The sequence below is a fragment of the Garra rufa genome, chromosome 16 (genome assembly GCF_049309525.1).
Source record: "Garra rufa chromosome 16, GarRuf1.0, whole genome shotgun sequence".
NCBI lineage: Eukaryota > Metazoa > Chordata > Actinopteri > Cypriniformes > Cyprinidae > Garra > Garra rufa.
Window position 1 is genome coordinate 17,290,830 of NC_133376.1, and position 20,055 is coordinate 17,310,884.

The window sequence follows — 20,055 nt, forward strand, 5'->3', positions numbered from 1 at the left end:
TCAAAAGTGTAAAAATCCAGTTACATCTGATCTTTGAAAAAGGGTGATAAAACGGCATCTTGCATTTGCAAAGAGGACAGAAAGTGGCCAGATTGCCTGAAAATGAGAGAGGACAAAAGAAAAAGTGAAGTGTGGCTCTCCGGCCACTAAAAAGCCCAACCAGATGGAAGCACTCAGAGTGACGACTCCAGAGCTGTGACATCATCAGGGCAATGGCTCTGTATGGCATTTACTCTGATTAGTTAAATGGCCATGATTGTCCGCTCAGCAAACCGCTCGCACACACAGATGACCGTGCAGGCTGTTGCACTGCAGTAATCAGCCGAATGTGTATCTACATAAGCCTCCTGATTATAGACCCAGTTGTTGGACCAAGTCAGACCACTTGGACAAATCAAATTCTCATTAAAGTTTCATTCGCAAATCCTGAAACTGGAACAGAAGTACAGCCTTGGTATATCTCTGTGTTGTCCTGCCAGCTAAACTTCAGAATGTAAAGTTCTAACGGTGTTGTGTTCGTAGTATACGCGGTCTGGACAGCTCATGGCCCTTATGGGATTTCTCAGTATGCAGTTTTGTAAACAAACTGAAACAGAATACCCTGTGAACTCTCTCAATGAAGTCTCGCCTATTCTCATATATATGTTTTACACCACTGTTTTGTGGGTGATCATAAAAACTATATCCAGATTAGCTGGGTTTGTTCAGTATTATAATTAAATGAGCCCAAATATATTAGTTTATATGGGTCAGGTTAAACAGAAATAGCTATGCATGCATTTTTAACATCTGTTCACACCGAAGACGCTAACTTATGATAAAAATATAGTTCATACAATGTTAAGGGAATGGCAGAGTCCACGCACGCCATAGCGATAATGGCCCAGAGGAATAGAATAAGTGTCCCTGGACCACAAAACCAGTCTTAAGTAGCACCGGTATATTTGTAGCAATAGCCACTTCATTGTATGGGTCAAAATTATTTTCTGTTATGCCAAAAGTCATTAGGATATTAAGATCATGTTCCATGAAGATATTTTGTAAATTTCTTACTGTAAATATATCAAAACCTAATTTTTGATTAGTAATATAGAATAGCCAAGAACTTTTTGTGGACAACTTTAAAGGCGATTTTCTCAATATTTAGATTTTCTCAACCAAATATTGTCCTTTCAAAACAATATTTGGCCTAACAAACCATACATCAACTGAAAGCCTATTTATTCAGCTAGATCATACTGTATATAAACCTCAATTTCAAAAAACTGACCTTTATGACTTGTTTTGTGGTCCAGGGTCACATATAGCCTATCCACCTTAATCTTCAATGTGGAAGTAAGCTCTATTTGCCTAAATGGAAAATCACCAGAAGAATAACAATGTGCAGTAAATGGTAAAACTTTGCATTTACAAACCAGTGTGTTCATAATTCAAATAACACATTCAAATAGAATGGTAAGACACACCAATCTGCAAAATCAAGCAGCAAAACAACCTGTTTTGTACAGCCAAAAAAATTTGAACGCAGATGAGACCGGAAGCCACACCTATAAAATTTACAAACGCCCGCTCTAACAGAAAAAATAAGATGGATAGTTGTCTCGAATCACTTTTAGTGATTTTTTCCCAGTTAATGAAAGATAAAACATTCCATCTTGCTTCTATTTTAAAACTACAGACGTCAAAACTGCAGCGCGTTTATAGTTCAGTCTAATGAACAGATATTGTTCGCTGGTGTGGACGCTATTGTAGTTATCGTTCTAAGTGTGAATAGGCCTTTACACTCTTAAATACGGTTTCCCAGTAGAAGCATAACATATTTTTATTCCTTGAGTTATAGGATCCTAAAACAGACCTATATGAAACGTTTATTTTTTAGAGTGCACAGTTTGACTGGCCTATCTCACTTTTTTAATCGCCGTGACATTTCACTATTGCTGAAAGAATCACTTGCAAACTTGGATACTTGCAGAGCCGGCTGAATTTCTCCAGCCTATAGGAGCACCGACCCAGCTCTCCAGAAGGCTGGTCAGGGATTTTGCATGGATGCGCCTGAGAATGCCCGAGCCAATCACCGACAGGCAGATGCATGTAAAATTCGCCGCTGAGTTTGAGGACTGGATTGAGCACATTGTGCTGTGGGACAGCAGGAATCAAGCATCTGGGGTCGCGCTCACATATATTAAACTGATGCGCACTAATGCGCACACTGGCACATCTGACGCGCGCCTTTGGTTACGCTTCTATCATGGTGGTACGCGTTTAAATCGAGGATTATTATTTTAGAAAGACTTCGATCGTGAGTATAGCGGACATCCACTGCATTTGACAGTTGTTAATTTCCCCCGTGTTTGTTGTACGAAATCATTGCTCTGCTGTTCGGACACCTTTTAACGCATTAGAAAGCTACTGTGATATCGCGCACAAGTTTGTAGCTGGAATTGATTTTCGGAGTCGTTTTGGAGATTTCTATCTGTCGGACGGTGGTCCTCTTGTATGGATGTAGTGGCTCTGTCTGAGTCGGACCGATCCGGGGGTTCCAGACGCGCTTCCCCGAGATTCCCCAGCAGCATCACCGTCCAGCCGAGCGCATCCAGTAGCAGTCGACATGATCCTTCTGGGAATACTTCTAAATCTGTTCGTCATTAAGGGTAAGACTCTTAGAAACAGCCTCCATGACTTATTTTGACACATTAGGGTCACACTTTTCATGACAGTGTTTACGCAGTGTATTTACATGAATACATAAGTATTTAGGCATTGCATATTTACATAAGTTAATGAACAACGCACATAATATGTTACTGTTTTGTAGAGCTGCCTGCAAAGGCGATTTGTTAGAACTATTGTGATTAAATATATTTACATATATGATATAACGTAAAGTGATAGATATTTTTATGAATAGCTGAATAGCTCTTTGGTGGTGAACGCAAACTAAAAGGGACTGTTACTATACTAAAACCAGGGTAATGTAAATGTTCTAAGGGAATAGACAGACAGACAGACAGATAGATAGATAGATAGATAGATAGATATTTTTATGAATGGCTCTGGTGGTGTAAGCAAATTAAACAGGACTGTTGCTACAGTAAAACCATAGTATTTTTAAGGGAAATATTGTCTGAGGAAAAGATAGATAGATAGATAGATAGATAGATAGATAGATAGATAGATAGATAGATAGATACTTTATTGATCCCATGTGGGGAAATTAGGTTGCGTTTACATCCAGACACAATGTACATTATAGAGTGTAACACAATACACAGAAAGATTAGAAAACTCTACATTATATACAAGATATACACAATAGATAAATATATATTACAGACAAATAGACCAAGTGAGAAGAATAAGTGTTATAGATATCATAAAGAGTTGTATACACAATATGATGAGTGGATGTATTATATACATTATGCATGCATTATATTGTATATGTCACGTATAGTGCATAGCATTGCATTGAGAACATTTCTAAAAGCCAGAACAGCAGTGATTAAATTACAGTTGCATGGAAACTTATTGCACAGGTGTGTTTTAGGGTGACCGCTGTGCCATGTGCTTGTGCTGAAACAATAGAAAGGGTTTCATTTTCTAGAGTGGTGTTCGCTGAGCAGAACAGATGTGTCTGTCACTCCCTCACATATCTGTGTACTTGCTTATTCCGTTTAACAAACGCCGTACACTCTTAAGAACATCCCAAACAGCACCAGATTATCTTTATATATGCTGTTGTAACAACAGCACAGCCCTTATGTTGAAAAAAACCAACATCAAGAGCTTAAAAGAGCTTAGCTATTAATATCACTTACTGTTAGATGTGTACAAAAACAAAAATGACCTTTAAGAAATCCTTTTTTTTCAACTAAGAGCATCCTTTTGCTTTGAACAAAAGATAATTATATTCCATTCATATTGAGTACTTGTAATAGTGAGTTTTTTGTGTGTGTTTATTTTCTTCACACCTTTGAATCACAACAGCGTAATAGTTTTAATATCTCAGACATTACAGGAGCTCTTCGGAGGACGATAATCCGCACAGGCCAGGTCTAAAAATATAATTCCGTCAACAAATAACAGTATGTTATGAGACATCTGTCACAGTCAATATTATCCTAATTATGTGATGGCAGAAACACAAACACACACACACACACATATAAACAGAGACAGATTAGGCTGGTAAAGGGCAGCTCCTTGGTGTTCCCGTAGCACAGCAACCAACATTTGAGGGAGCTGACTTTCTTTCCCCACCTGGGACGACAGGGTGCAATATTGCAAGTGTCTTTGTAGCCCAAGTGGCATTCATCATCATGAGTGGTGTTTGTCGCACCCTGGTGCCACGAGAACACGCTGTAATGCGCACGCTGATCGACAGGTTTATTTATTAGCTGTGTTAATGATTGCAGATTTGATGTGCTCGCTCGTGCTGTGTGTATCCCCGGGGGTCGGGTCGTATATCAGCCGCACGAAACGCAAAGGGACCCCCTGACGGATATCAAGTGGCAAAAAGATTTAATTTCCACAGAGTATTTGCATAAAGATTTGCATGCTTGAATATGTTTTTAAGAGGCGACCTGAGGTGGAAAAGATGTGTACAAACATACCAAGTCGAAGATTGACGGCCTTCGGGCAGGTGCGCATGTGCGAACGCGTGCCAGCCGCGTGCCCAGGTGTGTTTGAGAAAAGGTACGCGTGCGCAACTCTGGACTTTGGCAGCTTCAACTCATTTGGCAGCGACAGATGCTGACAGGTCTGGGATAAAAACATGCCTGGCATATTTGAGGCAAAAAATTAACATTTTAATCTTGCTGTTCAATCAAATATCTAAACATTCCTAAATTATGATACACTGACTTGAGAAGCAAAATTAAAATGATTGTTTTCTGAAAATGTATCAAAATTAAAGTCATTTTATGTTGACACAGAGATATTTCTCTTTTTCTGAAAGTGCTAGATGTTTTCACATTCGACTAAAACTTATAGACTTTGTTCACATAGCTTAGCATTTGGTACAACACACGTTTTTACATTGTACTTATATATATATACACAATATGATATTTATTGCAATATTTAAAAAAAAAAGACAAATGAAGACTTGGAAAAAAGAACATAATGTTGAGAGTTCAACATTAAGAGCTCTTAACTAAGAAAACTTAGGTCAGAAAAAAGTCAGTGAATTGACTTGTACCTGAACTTTAAAGAGGATTCAATCCTCTTTTTATTTGTGGTATACTGTCACAGTCTAATTTACATTCACACTGGTGTTTTAGGAAGCCAAACTAATTAAAATATAATAATAGAAAAAAAAGAAGTGCACTGTAAAAATAATTGAAAATGAATAATTAATAAGTATATTATCTTTTTGATTCACATTACAATACTTATTTCCTCATTTCTACACTTGAAAGAGATGTATTAAAATTGGACGGCAGTAATGTTACCCATTTAAACTGCTAGCTGTAAGCAATTCATATTGTACTTTTAAGCTTTTATTTTGACTGAAATGGCAGTAGAGCTTTTTTGTTGTTGTTGAAAAAACTGTCATAAAAATAAAGCATAACTGGTGGCTGCTAAACTAATTATGCATGCAATTAAAAAAGTGCATTCACTGTGAACTGAGCCTTTCTGAGGAGCGGAAAACACCGGATCATGAGCTGATCGCTTGAATGAAGTGTGCACTTCACTTTGAAACACACAGCGAAAACAGACTTGATGAAGGGATTAAGCCATATTATGCTTTTAGTTTTAGTTTGTTTGACAGATACTGTGCCAAAGCATAACGGCTCAAAACACAACTTTAAAGACCTTTTATGTTAGAATAAGAAGGTTAAATACATTTTAAAAACTATACTTTTTGCCCAGAAGACCCATTGTTTCATATCGTGACCACGACGATATCGATACCACGATATTGATAATACCTACTATTAACCAATCCCTTAGACCTTAAACCATACTTAAACCTACCCATACCACCATACCTGTCCCTAACCTTACTGTATGAACACAATAAGTAAAGACATAATAGTTAAGGCCACTCAATATACAGCAGGACCGGATTTTTCACCCACCTTGTTACACTTGTGCCATTTCTCAGTCAAAAATGGACTGTTTCTACAAAAAACTACCTGTAAATCTCTCAATATGCTGTATGACTACCAAATATTGGATTCAAACTTGTTTTCTTTGCCATTTTTTTTGGACCTGACTGATCGTAGCTCATGCACCTCAGTTTTTGAGTGAACACTCAAAATTATCTGTAAATAATACTTTTTTCACTCAAAAACTTAAAATCAACCAGGCCTACAACCAATAAGTTTCAGAAAGAAATACAAAACCTGTGCTAATTGAAAAAACAACAACAAAAAAACAAGTTGACAAAAAGATCAAATCCAAGATTTGGTGATAATATAGCGAATAATATTAGATAATATTTGGTGATATATAGTTCCCATTTTGCTGGGAACACCAAATGTGACCCTGGACCACAAAACCTCATAACAGTTTTTTTTTTTTTTTAATTTAGATTTTCATTATTGTATGGTTTGTTAGAATAGGACAGTATTTGGCTGAGATACAACTATTTGAAAATCTGTAATCTGAGAGTGCAAAAAAAAAAAATCGAAATATTGAGAAAATCACCTTTAAAGTTGTCCAAATGAAGTTCTTAGCAATGCATATTACTAATCAAAAATTACGTTTTGATATATTTGCAGTAGGTAATTTACAAAATCTGATGAAAATATGATCTTAATATCCTAATGATTTTTAGCATACAAGAAAAATCAATAATTTTGACCCATACTATCATGTATTTTTGGGTATTACTACAAATATGCCCATGCTACTTAAGACTGGTTTTGTGGTCCAGGGTCACATATTGAATGCAAACTTGTTTTCTTTCGATTTGCACAGGTTTTGCAATTCTTTTTGGACCTGATTGATCGTAGGGCTCATTGATCTGAGCTCATGCACCTCAGCTTTTGAGTGAACACTGCCAAAATGATCCATAAATAATACTTTTTTCACTCAAAACCTTAAAATCAGTGAGGCCTTTACCCATTCACTTAAAAAAAGAAATACAAAACCTGTGCTAATTGAAAGAAAACAAGCTGACAAAAAGACCAAATCCAAGATTTGGTGATAATATAGCGAAATCATACATTTCAAGCAATTTTTAAAAAGCCGGTCAGTTTACTGGGAACAGCAAATGTGACCCTGGACCACAAAACCAGTCATAAGGGTAAATTTTTTACAATTTAGATTTATAATAAATGTGCTTTCCTTTGATGTATGATTTGTTATAGGACGATATTTGGCCTAGATACAGCTATTTAAAAATCTGTAATCTGAGAGAGCAAAAAAATAAAAATATTGAGAAAATTGCCTTTAAAGTTGTCCAAATTACATTCTTAACTATGCATACTAATCAAAAATTAAGTATTGATATATTTATGGTAGGAAATTTACAAATCATCTTCATGGAATATGATCTTTACTTTATATTCCGATGAATTTTGACATGAAACTTTTTTTTTTAATTTTGATCCATACAATGTATTGTTGGCTATTGCTACAAAAATACCAGTGCTACTTACGACTGGTTTCGTGGTCCAGGGTCACAATGAGGTTCTCAGCACAGCACAAGTGTTAAAACAAGAACAAACATCTGCCAGTGGCGTATTTTTTGAATTAAGTTCTTTTTTTTTTTACCCAAGTGGCAGATATTTCCTCTTGTTTAAAGTATGAACTCACTTAATTTTGATAATTTTAACACCTTAAGCAATTTTGCTTCTCAAGTGAATGTATCTTCAGATGTTCGGATGCTAAAACAAACAAAAATACTGAGTATGAACATTTTTTTGTTGTGTAATGGTTTCTTCCTCATTTTTGCTTTTACCCAAATGAGTTTTTTCCAAAACGCTTGAGCCGCACAAGTTCAGAAATGTTTCGGGATGCTTTAATACACACAGGTGAAGTGGGCTGTGTCAGCGCATATACTAATTGCATGGAGAAAAATATGCCATAATGGACTCAGATGCATCCCAGCCAAGGACATACCCAGGGACAGCCTAATTACAAGGGCATTTTGAGCAAATCAAAGAGGAATAGTAAGAACAGAGGTTCAATAAAGCACACAGGACTAGTTAACAAAAAGGTAATCATGTTTTCTTCACATACGAGGGGACGTTGAGGGCCTTTTCAGGGTCGCGTGTGTGTTTTGTTGATAACCAGGATTTGGAAAGGCAAACACGGTGACGGCAGATGGTGTTGGACTCTCTCGCCTCGACTGGAAGATTCGAGCCAAGCGACAGAATCAGAAAGAGCGCGTGCGAGCGTGTGTGCGTGAGCACCACTCGCGCACGGCTTTTATGATGATGTTGTAGCCAATTTTCATTAAAGGCGCTGAGCGCTGTGATTTAGCAACGAGGACCGTCTCAGCGGCACGTCCCTGCAGCGAACTCCTTCCTCCCGGGGCTTTCGGATTGTCTTCCGTTTCTCCTCACTGTCAATCAGACGGGCCCATCCGACCCGCTTCTTTTAATATCGCCGCCATGCTTTGATGTGACGTGTCACCAATAGTGAATAGATACGCCGCTCTGACCCACATTTGACAAAACCCTCAATGCAGCAAATAGCAGTGTGCGCTGGAAGTCTGTGTAGCAAATACGAGCGCATTTACTGTCAGAAAGAAACTTAAATGTAGTGTTAATGGCTTCTTTTGGATTCTTTGACATTTGTCATCCTTCACAGTTTTAAATGGTTTGTTTGGGTCTGTTTTTGCTGAGTAATTTGTCTAAATTGTTGGTTGAGGCCCTGAGATGCAGCATGCTGTAATTTAGCTGATGGATTCTTCAGCTTTGTGTGGATCGACAGAAGAGCCGTTTTCTTGATATGTATCTTGATGTAGTGGTGCTCGGTTTACCACGGAGGTTCAGGCCGCTGTACGCATTGATTAGTTAATCACGTTAGACCCGCAAATATCGACAGCTGGAGCCGGTTTGCTGTCGCCGGCCGTAAATACGGTCACACAAGGATACTTAGATTTACAGTACGCGTTCGCGCTGTCTTTCTCCATTTCACTCACCTCTTTATTTCTTTCACTCCCCTGTACAGCTGAGCTTCACTGCAGAAACCGCGTCTGTCGTTCTCTCTCAGTGTGTGCATGAGACTTAAAGCCTCAAGGTGTGTGTGTGTGTGTGTGTGTCACTGTCACTTGCTAAATGTGATTTTAGTGCGCACACACACATATCTGGTAATACCCGGCCAGCATGTGTTTGATTGCCATCAGCCTCCATACTGAGACGGTTTCCTATTGTGTGAGGCGTCTGCTGTCTGTCATTCTGTTTACTTTCTTTCTTTCAGTTTCTTCCTCACTCCATCGCTCACTTTTCAACTCCTCTGTGCACTCGTTGTTCTCTGAATCGTTGTCGTGTTTTCTGAAAAGGAAAGACTAAAATGAGATATTTTATTACAATTATGTAATGCAGTTTTAAATTGTAATAATTATAGATTAGGTTAATTGCCGTATTATGATTAATTAATTCAAATGATCACATACATTTGCTTAGAAAAGCCTCCAAATGGAGATCATTCAAAGACATTCAGTAAAGCACCAAATAGACAGAAAGTCAAATATTCTGTTATATATTCATTTAATTGAATGCAAGTCTATCACTGGGCCACAACACTTCATTTTGCAATCGACTTTGTTATTGTGTCCGATATAGGCTTAAGGGCCTTTCCAGCCAGGATGTATTTTGATGGTTTCTTCCTCATTTTTGCCTTTGCCCAAATGAGTTTTTTCCAAAATGCATGAGCTGCACAAGTTAAGAAATGTTTCGGGATGCTTTAATACAAAAATAGAAAAGAACTTTTAGTATTTAGTATTTTTCCATTATAATTCTTTTATTATTATTTTTTCCAGTTATTTTATTTATTTTTTGAATTTTTGGTTTCAGTTTAAGGAATTTGAGTACATCAAGTACTAAAATAACTAAATGAAAATAATTTTTTGAGATTTGCATTTTATTTGAATTCAGTTAATGTTTATTTCAAGTAACATGTTTTTAAGGTTTTTGATTTAGTTAACAAGTTAATATCCCTGATATGAATTATTTAATAATTAAAATGGAGTATTCATTAATTCAAAAAATATAAATAAATTATTATTAATAAATCTAAAATTAACAAATAAACTACAGTCTGTTAGTTACGACAGTGTTTTAGTGCCACGTTGAAAAAAAATGTTAAGATTAAAGTCATAATATATAGAAAAAAAAGTCAAAATTACGAGAAATTTTTGGACTTGAAATATTTTGACTTTATTCTCCAAATATTTTGCTTTTACTTTGTAATTTCAACTTTATTCTCAAAATTTCAACTTGCTACGATTTAATTCTTGTGATTTAGACTTTTTTTCTCAAAATATTTCAACTTTATTCTATATTGCTTACAACTCCTCTGTGCACACGTCATTCTCTGAATCGTTTCATGTTCTCTTAAAATAAAAGACACAAAAAAATTGATATTGACAATTATACAATGCAATTTTAAATCGAAATAATTATAGATTAATTTAATTAACTGGCGTATTGTCATTAATTAGTTGAAATAATCACATATATTTGCTTAGAAAAGCCTCCAAATGGAGATAATTCAAAGCCGTTATTGTGGCAGACGAGTATAGCATTGAATAGACAGAAAGTCAATATATTCTTTGTTATATATCCATATAATTAAACGTAAGTCTATCACTGGGCCACAACAGTTCATTTTGCAATCGACTTTGTTATTGTGTCCGATATAGACGTAAGGGTCTTTCCAGCCAGGATGTATTTTAGATCTATTTTTCAAATCGATAGCATATGCTGTCGCTGTTTTTCAGCATCTAATGCCATGAGCTTTTAAAAACATGTCTTGAAAACCTGTTCTATTCCAATGTGTTCTGTTTATCTGTAGTAACAGCTCCTGCTGTGCTGACTGTGGACTCACAAAAATTCTGCTTTATGATTAATGTTATATTTAGTTCAGTCTTTTCTATCAATACTATTTATTAATTATTCACTCAGATAAAACAGCCCTAGTAATTTTTGAAATTTATTCTTTTTTAATCATTTTAGTCACATTATATTTATGATTCTGACTATGTATACAGCTAAAATGAATAAAATATTGATATAATAAAATTAACATAATATTAAAAAATATTATTTTTTTTATAGTTTAAAATGAGTTTTTATTTTTTTCCATTTTCATTTTTTTGTTATTTTTTTATCATATTTTTTTTATTGTATATAAAGGGTTTTGTTTTTTTGTAATTTTTTGGGGGGAATTTGAGTACATCAAGTACTAAAACTACTAAATGAAAATGACATATGTTTTAACATACTTTGACATATAATTCAAAAGTTTATTTAATTATTTAATAATATAAATTATTTATTCATTCAAAAAAATATTAATACATAAATGATTATTAATGCATCTAAAATGAACAAATGAACTACAGTTTGTTAGTTATGACTGTTTTAGTGCCCTGTTAAGATTATGAGATTAAAGTCACAATATTTTGAGAAAAAAAAATCAAACTATAAATGACTATAAATATTATGACAAAACTCTAATTATATATGAATAATATTATGACTCTAAATATTATGCCAAAATATTATTATTATTCATAATAATAATTAAAATTATTATTCATAATTTTGACTTTTGTCTCCAAATATAGCAACTTTTTTCCAAGTATTGCTACGACTTTATTTTCTAAATATTTTGACTTTATTCTTGTAATTTTGACTTTTTTCTAGAAATATTACTTTATTGCTGTCACTTTGTCATCATTTTGACTTTATTCTCAAAAAATTTTCAACTTTATTCTTGAAATTGACTTTTTTCCTCAAAATATTATGACTTTAGTATTGCTACAACCAGTGGTGGACGAAGTACACAAATCAAGTACTTGAGTAAAAGTACAGATACATATAATAGAATATTACTCCAGTAAAAGTAAAAGTGCTCCTTTTTCAATTTTACTTGAGTGAAAGTACAAAAGTACTACATTTTTTGTGTACTTAAGTAAAAAAGTACTGAAATATTTAGCAATTTTATAAAGGCTATAATTTTATATTAGCATATATATTTTTTTATAATCCTACTATAAGCCTTGGATTTTCCCAAAATAACCACTAGCCTAAATGGAGTCAAGATAGATTTTTGTTGTTGATATGGACTACGTTGATAAGAGTGATGTTCACTGTGAAGCTTACATTGCCATGTACCTGAGAGAAAACTGATTTGACCATCTCATTTTCACCAGTAAGAAAAAAAGTGTTTTAAAGCTTGTTATTTTGCAGAACGGCACAGTTATAAATGATATGAAAATAAGGCCTGAAGTTAGGAAGAAAAATTTAATTATTTTCATAATATTTGTCTTTTTTCTCAAACATAAAAAGGAAAAACACCCCTGGCCAAATGCCCCCAGAGGGCATCACTTCCCACTTTGATTATTACTGTAGTTACCATGATCTGAACATCACATCTTTTCTTTTCCCTCAGATGTAATCTGTCTAGGTGGTTGATTATAAATATTTGGACTTCATATCTGAAAATTACCTCAATTTAGCACCAGCAAGCTTGTTAGCTAGACAGTTAGCATCAGCTAACAATATTTACTTATTTTCAGTATGGTTATGAATAAACATTTATATCTGTCTACTAGGCTAGTTGATCCAAACAATATAAAAAAAAGTATACAGTTAATAAACAATATAAAAACTATTTATAGGGCTAAATGCATAGCATTTAATAAAACTGTTAAGGTTACAGCAGCGAGGAATATGAACGTGCATGAGTTATTTTATTATTTTATTTAATCTGTGTTATTTTAATGTTTCGTTTTGTGACCTAAAAAGAGACGATGTTGATGTGTCTGCATTTTATCATTTCAGCGGGCTTAAATACATCACCCTTTACAGCAGATTTAGTTCGCAAACAACTGACAGTTACAATAATTAATCCTAAAACTCGACATTATATCTTACTTTTCGCAGCATCAGTCGCGCGCGTTCGCGCTCTCACATGATCTCCCGGTTCTTATTTGTGAATTCAGTTGACTGGAGACTGCTCTGAACGGCTCATTTGAATCAGTGAGTTTGAACAGCTGCAATCGGATCAGTCCAATTCGTGAATGAATCATTTGTGGCGATTTGCGAACCGACTGAAAAGAATCAGTTTGTTCATTAATCAGACACCGCTTCTGCGTCTCGGAGCACGTGGTATACTGTATTATAAGGAGTAACGACATGTTTTATGAAATGTAGTAAAGTAAAAAGTACGATCTTATGCTTTGGAATGTAGTGAAGTAAAAGTAAAAGTTATTCAAAATAAAACTACTCCAGTAAAGTACAGATACTTGAAAAATGTACTTAAGTACAGTAACGAATTACAACTACTTCGTTACTGTCCACCACTGGCTACAACTTTATTCTCAGAAAATTTCAACTTTTCTCGTAATTTTGACTTTTTTTCTCAAAATATTTTGACTTTATTCTCAAAATATTTTGACTTGATTTTTGTAAATTATTGCTATGGCTTTTTTCTCATAATTTGACTTAATTCTCAACGTATTTTGACTTTTTTCTCATAATTTGACTTAATTCTCAACGTATTTTGACTTTATTCTCATAATTTTTTACTTTTCTCAAATTATTACGACTTTTTTTCTTAAATGTTATTACGACTTTATTCTCAAAATATTGACTTTATTCTTGTAATTTTGACTTTTCTGGCAACATTACGACTATTCTCATATTGCTGTGACTAATTTTGACTTTATTTTCAAAATATTTCAAATTTATTCTTGTAATTTTGACTTTTTTCTCAAAATATTAAGACTTTAATCTAGTATTACTACAACTTTATTCTCAGAATATTTCGACTTTATTCTCATAATTTTTACTTTATTCTCATAATTTTTTACTTTATTCTGGTAATTTTGACTTTATTCTCATAATTTCGAAAAAAATTTCTCCGAATATTACAACTTTGTTTTATAATTTTGACTTTTTAAAAAAATATTTCGACATTATTCTCATAATTTTGACTTTTTTTCCTCAAGTTATTTCAACTTTATTCTCAAAATATTGACTTTATTCTTGTAATATTTACTTTTTTCTAGAAATATTATGACTATTCTCATATTGCTGCGAATTTGTCATAATTTTGACTTTATTCTCAAAATATTTCAAGTTTATTCTTGTAATTTTGACTTTTTTTCTCAGAATATTTAGACTTGATTCTCATAATTCTTTACTTTATTCTCATATTGCTACGACTTTATTCTCATAATTTGGACTTTTCTCAAAATATTTTGACTTTTTTCTCGTAATTTTGACTTTATTCTCAAAATATTGCAAGATCTTAGATCTAAAAACAAAAGACATTTAGTGATTGTCTGAAAAGTTTAACACTTTGTTTCTGTTGCGCTATCAAACAAGCATCCAATACAGCAGCGCTGACTCAGGCAATGGCTTGAGTTTAGGGTGGGGCTATCTGAGGGCAGATAAAAAAAAAGTTTGAAAGCGGACATCAATTCTGCAATTCTGTTTGGAGCCACTAGAGGCGCATCAACAACACATTTCACCTTAAAGAAGAAAAATGAAAACAGTGGCAGACCAAACACCTGTCTTTAAATTTAAACTAGCGCATAACATCTCAATATTGAACCGTTTGTCAAATGTGTGCGAGATCAAAGTGTGTTTACTTGTCCGTTTAACTTGGGCCGCCGCAGTAGATGGTCTTTCACGCATGGATCATCGCTCTGTGAGCTGTGGAAGGAGGTGCCATTTTGTGGTAGCGGAGTCCTAAGCCATGACCAACGCTTAGTCTGCCGGCCACAGCCGTGGGTTCTCAATCACCACACGCTTTAAAATGAGGCCTAGCGCAATTACAGCCCCTGCCGCTGCGAAGGGAAACAGACACAAAGGGGGATGGGGGTCAGGGGGGAGAAATACAAGAAAGAGAAACACATGTCTCATGCTTCTACAGGAGTGCAAGGCTTTTTCTGTCGCTACTTAATGAAAAACAGCAAACTTGGCCATGAAATTACACAGCCCTGTCACAGTTTCCCCTCAGGTCACCCTGAGACCCGGCTGACGGCGAGGGTCTCTGGAGTTGATGACGTCTGTCAGGATTGAGCCTGAGAATGGACACAAAGCACAAAGTGTCTGTTGTCAAGGACTCGGGTTGAAACTCTTGATGTATGAAGTTGGTGAATGAAGATTTTCTGCTGGTTTAAGTTATCTGTGCTCCTGCAATAGCGAGCCAGGAAATTCCCTTCAGAGAAGAGGTCTTTTTTAAATTATTTTACACATTATTAATTCTGCCCTTGAGTGCAAGTTAAGGCTCTTTGATCTTCGTTTTTACACGGTCACTGTCAGAATGTTTTTTATGTGTCTAGAATGCAGATTTGTAACTGAGTGAGGTATTATAGTGAAACAGATGAAAATCCACAAACTGTAAAGTGTCATCAACCACCTCCACAGGGAATCAGAATCGAGCAGAAACTCATTCACAAAGTTCTATTCCCTGCACTTTCTGTGTGTTTTCGCTTGTTGAATATTTTGGGCAGTATCAACCAGTAGGACTGAAGTGGCTAAATTGCAGTTCATGAGTCAGTTTTGAATTGAGTTGGCCACACCCCACAGAATGTTGACAAAGACAGGAAGTGAAAATTATTGAATAACAATTCAAAGAAATAAAACCTATCTGTCTGTCTGTCATTCATCTATCCATCTGTCTGTCTGGTTATCATTCATCCATATATCTATTTATTTATCTATATGTCTGTCTGTCTGTCTGTCCATTAATCTGTCCGTCCGTTTATTATCCATCCATCCATCTGTCTGTCATCTATCTTTCCGTCATCCATCCATCCATCCATCCATGTCTGTCATCCATCCATCTCTTTCCATCATCCATCTTTCCGTCACCCATCCATCCATCCATCCATCCATCCATCCATCCATCCATCCATCATCCATCTATGTCTGTCATCCATCCATCTATCTTTCCATCATCCATCCATCCATCCATGTCTGTCATCCATCCATCCATCATTCCATCATCCATCTGTCTGTCATCCATCCATCTATCTTTCCATCATCCATCCATCCATCCATCCATCCATGTCTGTCATCCATCCATCCATGTCTGTCATCCATCCATCTATCTTTCCATCATCCATCTGTCTGTCATCCATCCATCTATCTTTCCATCATCCATCCATCCATCCATCCATCCATCCATCCATCCATGTCTGTCATCCATCCATCCATCATTCCATCATCCATCTGTCTGTCATCCATCCATCTATCTTTCCATCATCCATCTATGTCTGTCATCCATCCATCTATCTTTCCGTCATCCATCCATCCATGTCTGTCATCCATCCATCTTTCCATCATCCATCTATGTCTGTCATCCATCCATCTATCTTTTCGTCATCCATCCATCCATCCATCCATGTCTGTCATCCATCCATCTATCTTTCCATCATCCATCTATGTCTGTCATCCATTCATTATCTTTCCGTCACCCATCCATCCATTCATCATCCATGTCTGTCATCCATCCATCTATCTTTCCGTCATCCATCCATCCATGTCTGTCATCCATCCATCCATCCATCATTCCATCATCCATCTGTCTGTCATCCATCATCTATCTTTCCATCATCCATCTGTCTGTCATCCATCCATCTATCTTTCCATCATCCATCCATCCATCCATCCATCCATGTCTGTCATCCATCCATCCATGTCTGTCATCCATCCATCCATCATTCCATCATCCATCTGTCTGTCATCCATCCATCTATCTTTCCATCATCCATCTATGTCTGTCATCCATCCATCTATCTTTCCGTCATCCATCCATCCATGTCTGTCATCCATCCATCTTTCCATCATCCATCTATGTCTGTCATCCATCCATCTATCTTTTCGTCATCCATCCATCCATCCATCCATGTCTGTCATCCATCCATCTATCTTTCCATCATCCATCTATGTCTGTCATCCATTCATTATCTTTCCGTCACCCATCCATCCATTCATCATCCATGTCTGTCATCCATCCATCTATCTTTCCATCATCCATCTGTCTGTCATCCATCCATCTCTTTCCGTCATCCATCCATCCATGTCTGTCATCCATGCATCTATCTTTCCATCATCCATCTATGTCTGTCATCCATCCATCTATCTTTTCGTCATCCATCCATCCATCCATCCATCCATGTCTGTCATCCATCCATCTATCATTCCATCATCCATCTGTCTGTCATCCATCCATCTATCTTTCCATCATCCATCCTTCCATCCATCCATGTCTGTCATCCATGCATCTATCTTTCCATCATCCATCTGTCTGTCATCCATCCATCTATCTTTTCGTCATCCATCCATCCATCCATCCATGTCTGTCATCCATCCATCTATCATTCCATCATCCATCTGTCTGTCATCCATCCATCCATCCATCCATGTCTGTCATCCATGCATCTATCTTTCCATCATCCATCTGTCTGTCATCCATCCATCCATCTATCTTTCCGTCATCCATCCATCCATCCATCCATGTCTGTCATCCATGCATCTATCTTTCCATCATCCATCTATGTCTGTCATCCATCCATCTATCTTTCCGTCATCCATCCATCCATCCATCCATGTCTGTCATCCATGCATCTATCTTTCCATCATCCATCTATGTCTGTCATCCATCCATCTATCTTTCCGTCATCCATCCATCCATCCATCCATGTCTGTCATCCATCCATCTATCTTTTTGTCATCCATTCATCCATCCATCCATGTCTGTCATCCATCTGTCCGTCCATCCAACATTTATCCATTCTTCCATCTTTCCATCATCCATGTCTGAAATTCATCCATCCATTCGTCTGTCTTTCCATCATCCATGCATCATCTATGTCTGTCATCCATCCATCAATCTGTCTGTCATCCATCCATTCATCTTCCTGTCATCCATCATCCATCATCCATCTATCTTTCCATCATCCATCCATCCTTCCATCCATCTATCCGTTTATCTTTCAATCATCCATCCATCCTTCCATCCATCTATCCGTTTATCTTTCCATCATCCATCCAATTGTCTATCTATGTGTCCATCCATCTGTCTGTCATCCATCCATCCAGCAATCTATTTATCTGGCCTATAAACTTCAAGAATTCCTTTCTTCAAAACAAAGCTTTGTCAAGCCAACACTCAAGACAAACTTTGTTTTTCTAGTCAAAAAATTACATTGAAACTTTTTGGAATTTAATTTTACTTTTACTTCAGCACCTTCAATTCAATTTGAATTCAGCAACTGATTGGGAATTTAAATAGGAATTTTCTATTAATTTCTACTGTGTTGTAGGGTGCTCTCAGTTTATTTGAAGATGTTTTATGATGTTTAAATGCATTCCACTGCTGATTTTCTACAAAAATTTCCTGTAGAAAATATAGAAAAAGGCATGTAAGAAAACCAGAAAATGTGTGATTCCATCTGGGCCTATCCAACTGTGTCCAAATGCCTCTCTGCGAAGCCAAATGCTGTCTGCAAAATCAATTAGCTCTCTTGTAAAACATATTGTTAATAAATACTTTTTTTATTGATTTTAAAATTAGCTTTACTCACAATCCTCCAGGAACTTTTCCCTCTGTGGTGCCGGTGTTCCCCGGGACGGTGGACTGCATGGAAGCTGTAAATGAATGTATGATTGACTCGGAGTGTAAGCGGCAGTTCCGGCACCTGGAGTACTGCGTGGACGAGGAGGCGGTGGCTCCCCTCGGTATGGAGGGACGGCAGGCCTGCATCGACGCCCAGAACAACCTCATGCGCTATCAGAACCTGCAAGAATGCAAGTGTCAGCGAGGGTCTCGCTTTGAACAACAGTGCCTGAGGGTTTACTGGACTGTCCGTTTTCCACAGGGTAAGAGGCATAAGAGAGAGTTTTTACTTTTCATATGGTTACTGTTGTCAACAATAAGCCCTCTTATAAGATCTGTTATGACATGTAGTCCCACCCTATTTTTTCACACACACTGCCGTTCAAAAATTTGGGATCAGATTTTTAATGTTTTTTTTTTTTAAAGATATTTCTTCTGCTCATCAAGGCTGAAAAAATACAGGAAAAACAGTAACATTGTGAAATATATTTTTACAGTTTAAAATGTTTTTATTTTATTTTAATATACTTATTATTATATATAATTTATTTTATATTATTGTTAGAAAAAGTTGTGCTGCTTAATGTTTTTTTTCTTTTACGAATAAAATGTTAAAAAGAACAGCATTTGTTTAAAACAGAAATCTTTTTTAACAATATACACTACTGTTCACAAGTTTCTTTCTTTTTTTGATAGAAATTAATACTTTTATTCAGCAAGATTGTGGTAACTTGATAAAAAGTGATAGTAAAGACTTTTAGAAAAGATGTCTATTTAAAACAAATGCTGTACTTTTAAACTTTTTATTAATCAAAGAATCCTGAAAAAAGTATCACAGGTTCCAAAAACAAAATATTCAACAGCAACTGTTTTTAACACTGATAATAAATCAGCATATTAGAATTATTTCTAAAGGATCATGCAACATTGAAATAATGATGCTGAAAATTCAGCTTTGCATCACAGAATTTTTAAGTATATTAAAATACAAAACTGTTATTTTAAATTGTAATAATATTTTACAATATTACAGTTTTTTCTCTGTATTTTTATCAAATAAATGCAGCCTTGATAAGCAGAAGAGAATCCTTTAAAAAACATAAAAAATCTTATTGTTCCTAAACTTTGAACAGCAGTAAAAAATTCAGAGTTTACTCAAAAACATTAACATTGTTTTCAATATTGAAGATAAGAAATGTTTCTTACGCAGCAAATCAGCATATTACACTGATTTCTGAAGGACACTGAAGACTGGAGTAATGATGCTTAAAATTCGGACTGGCCATCACAGAAATA

General features: G+C 35.6%; 1 protein-coding gene across 1 annotated transcript in view; it reads left to right on the plus strand.

Moving 5' to 3' along the window:
- The first annotated feature begins 2,058 nt into the window (after positions 1–2,058).
- gfra3 (GDNF family receptor alpha 3) overlaps positions 2,059–20,055 on the plus strand; it is a 40,375-nt gene continuing 22,378 nt past the window's right edge. Inside the window, exons 1-2 of the mRNA XM_073820201.1 lie at positions 2,059–2,254; positions 18,738–19,022. Coding sequence (XP_073676302.1) covers positions 2,059–2,254; positions 18,738–19,022 — 481 coding nt within the window. The remainder of the gene's footprint in view (positions 2,255–18,737; positions 19,023–20,055) is intronic.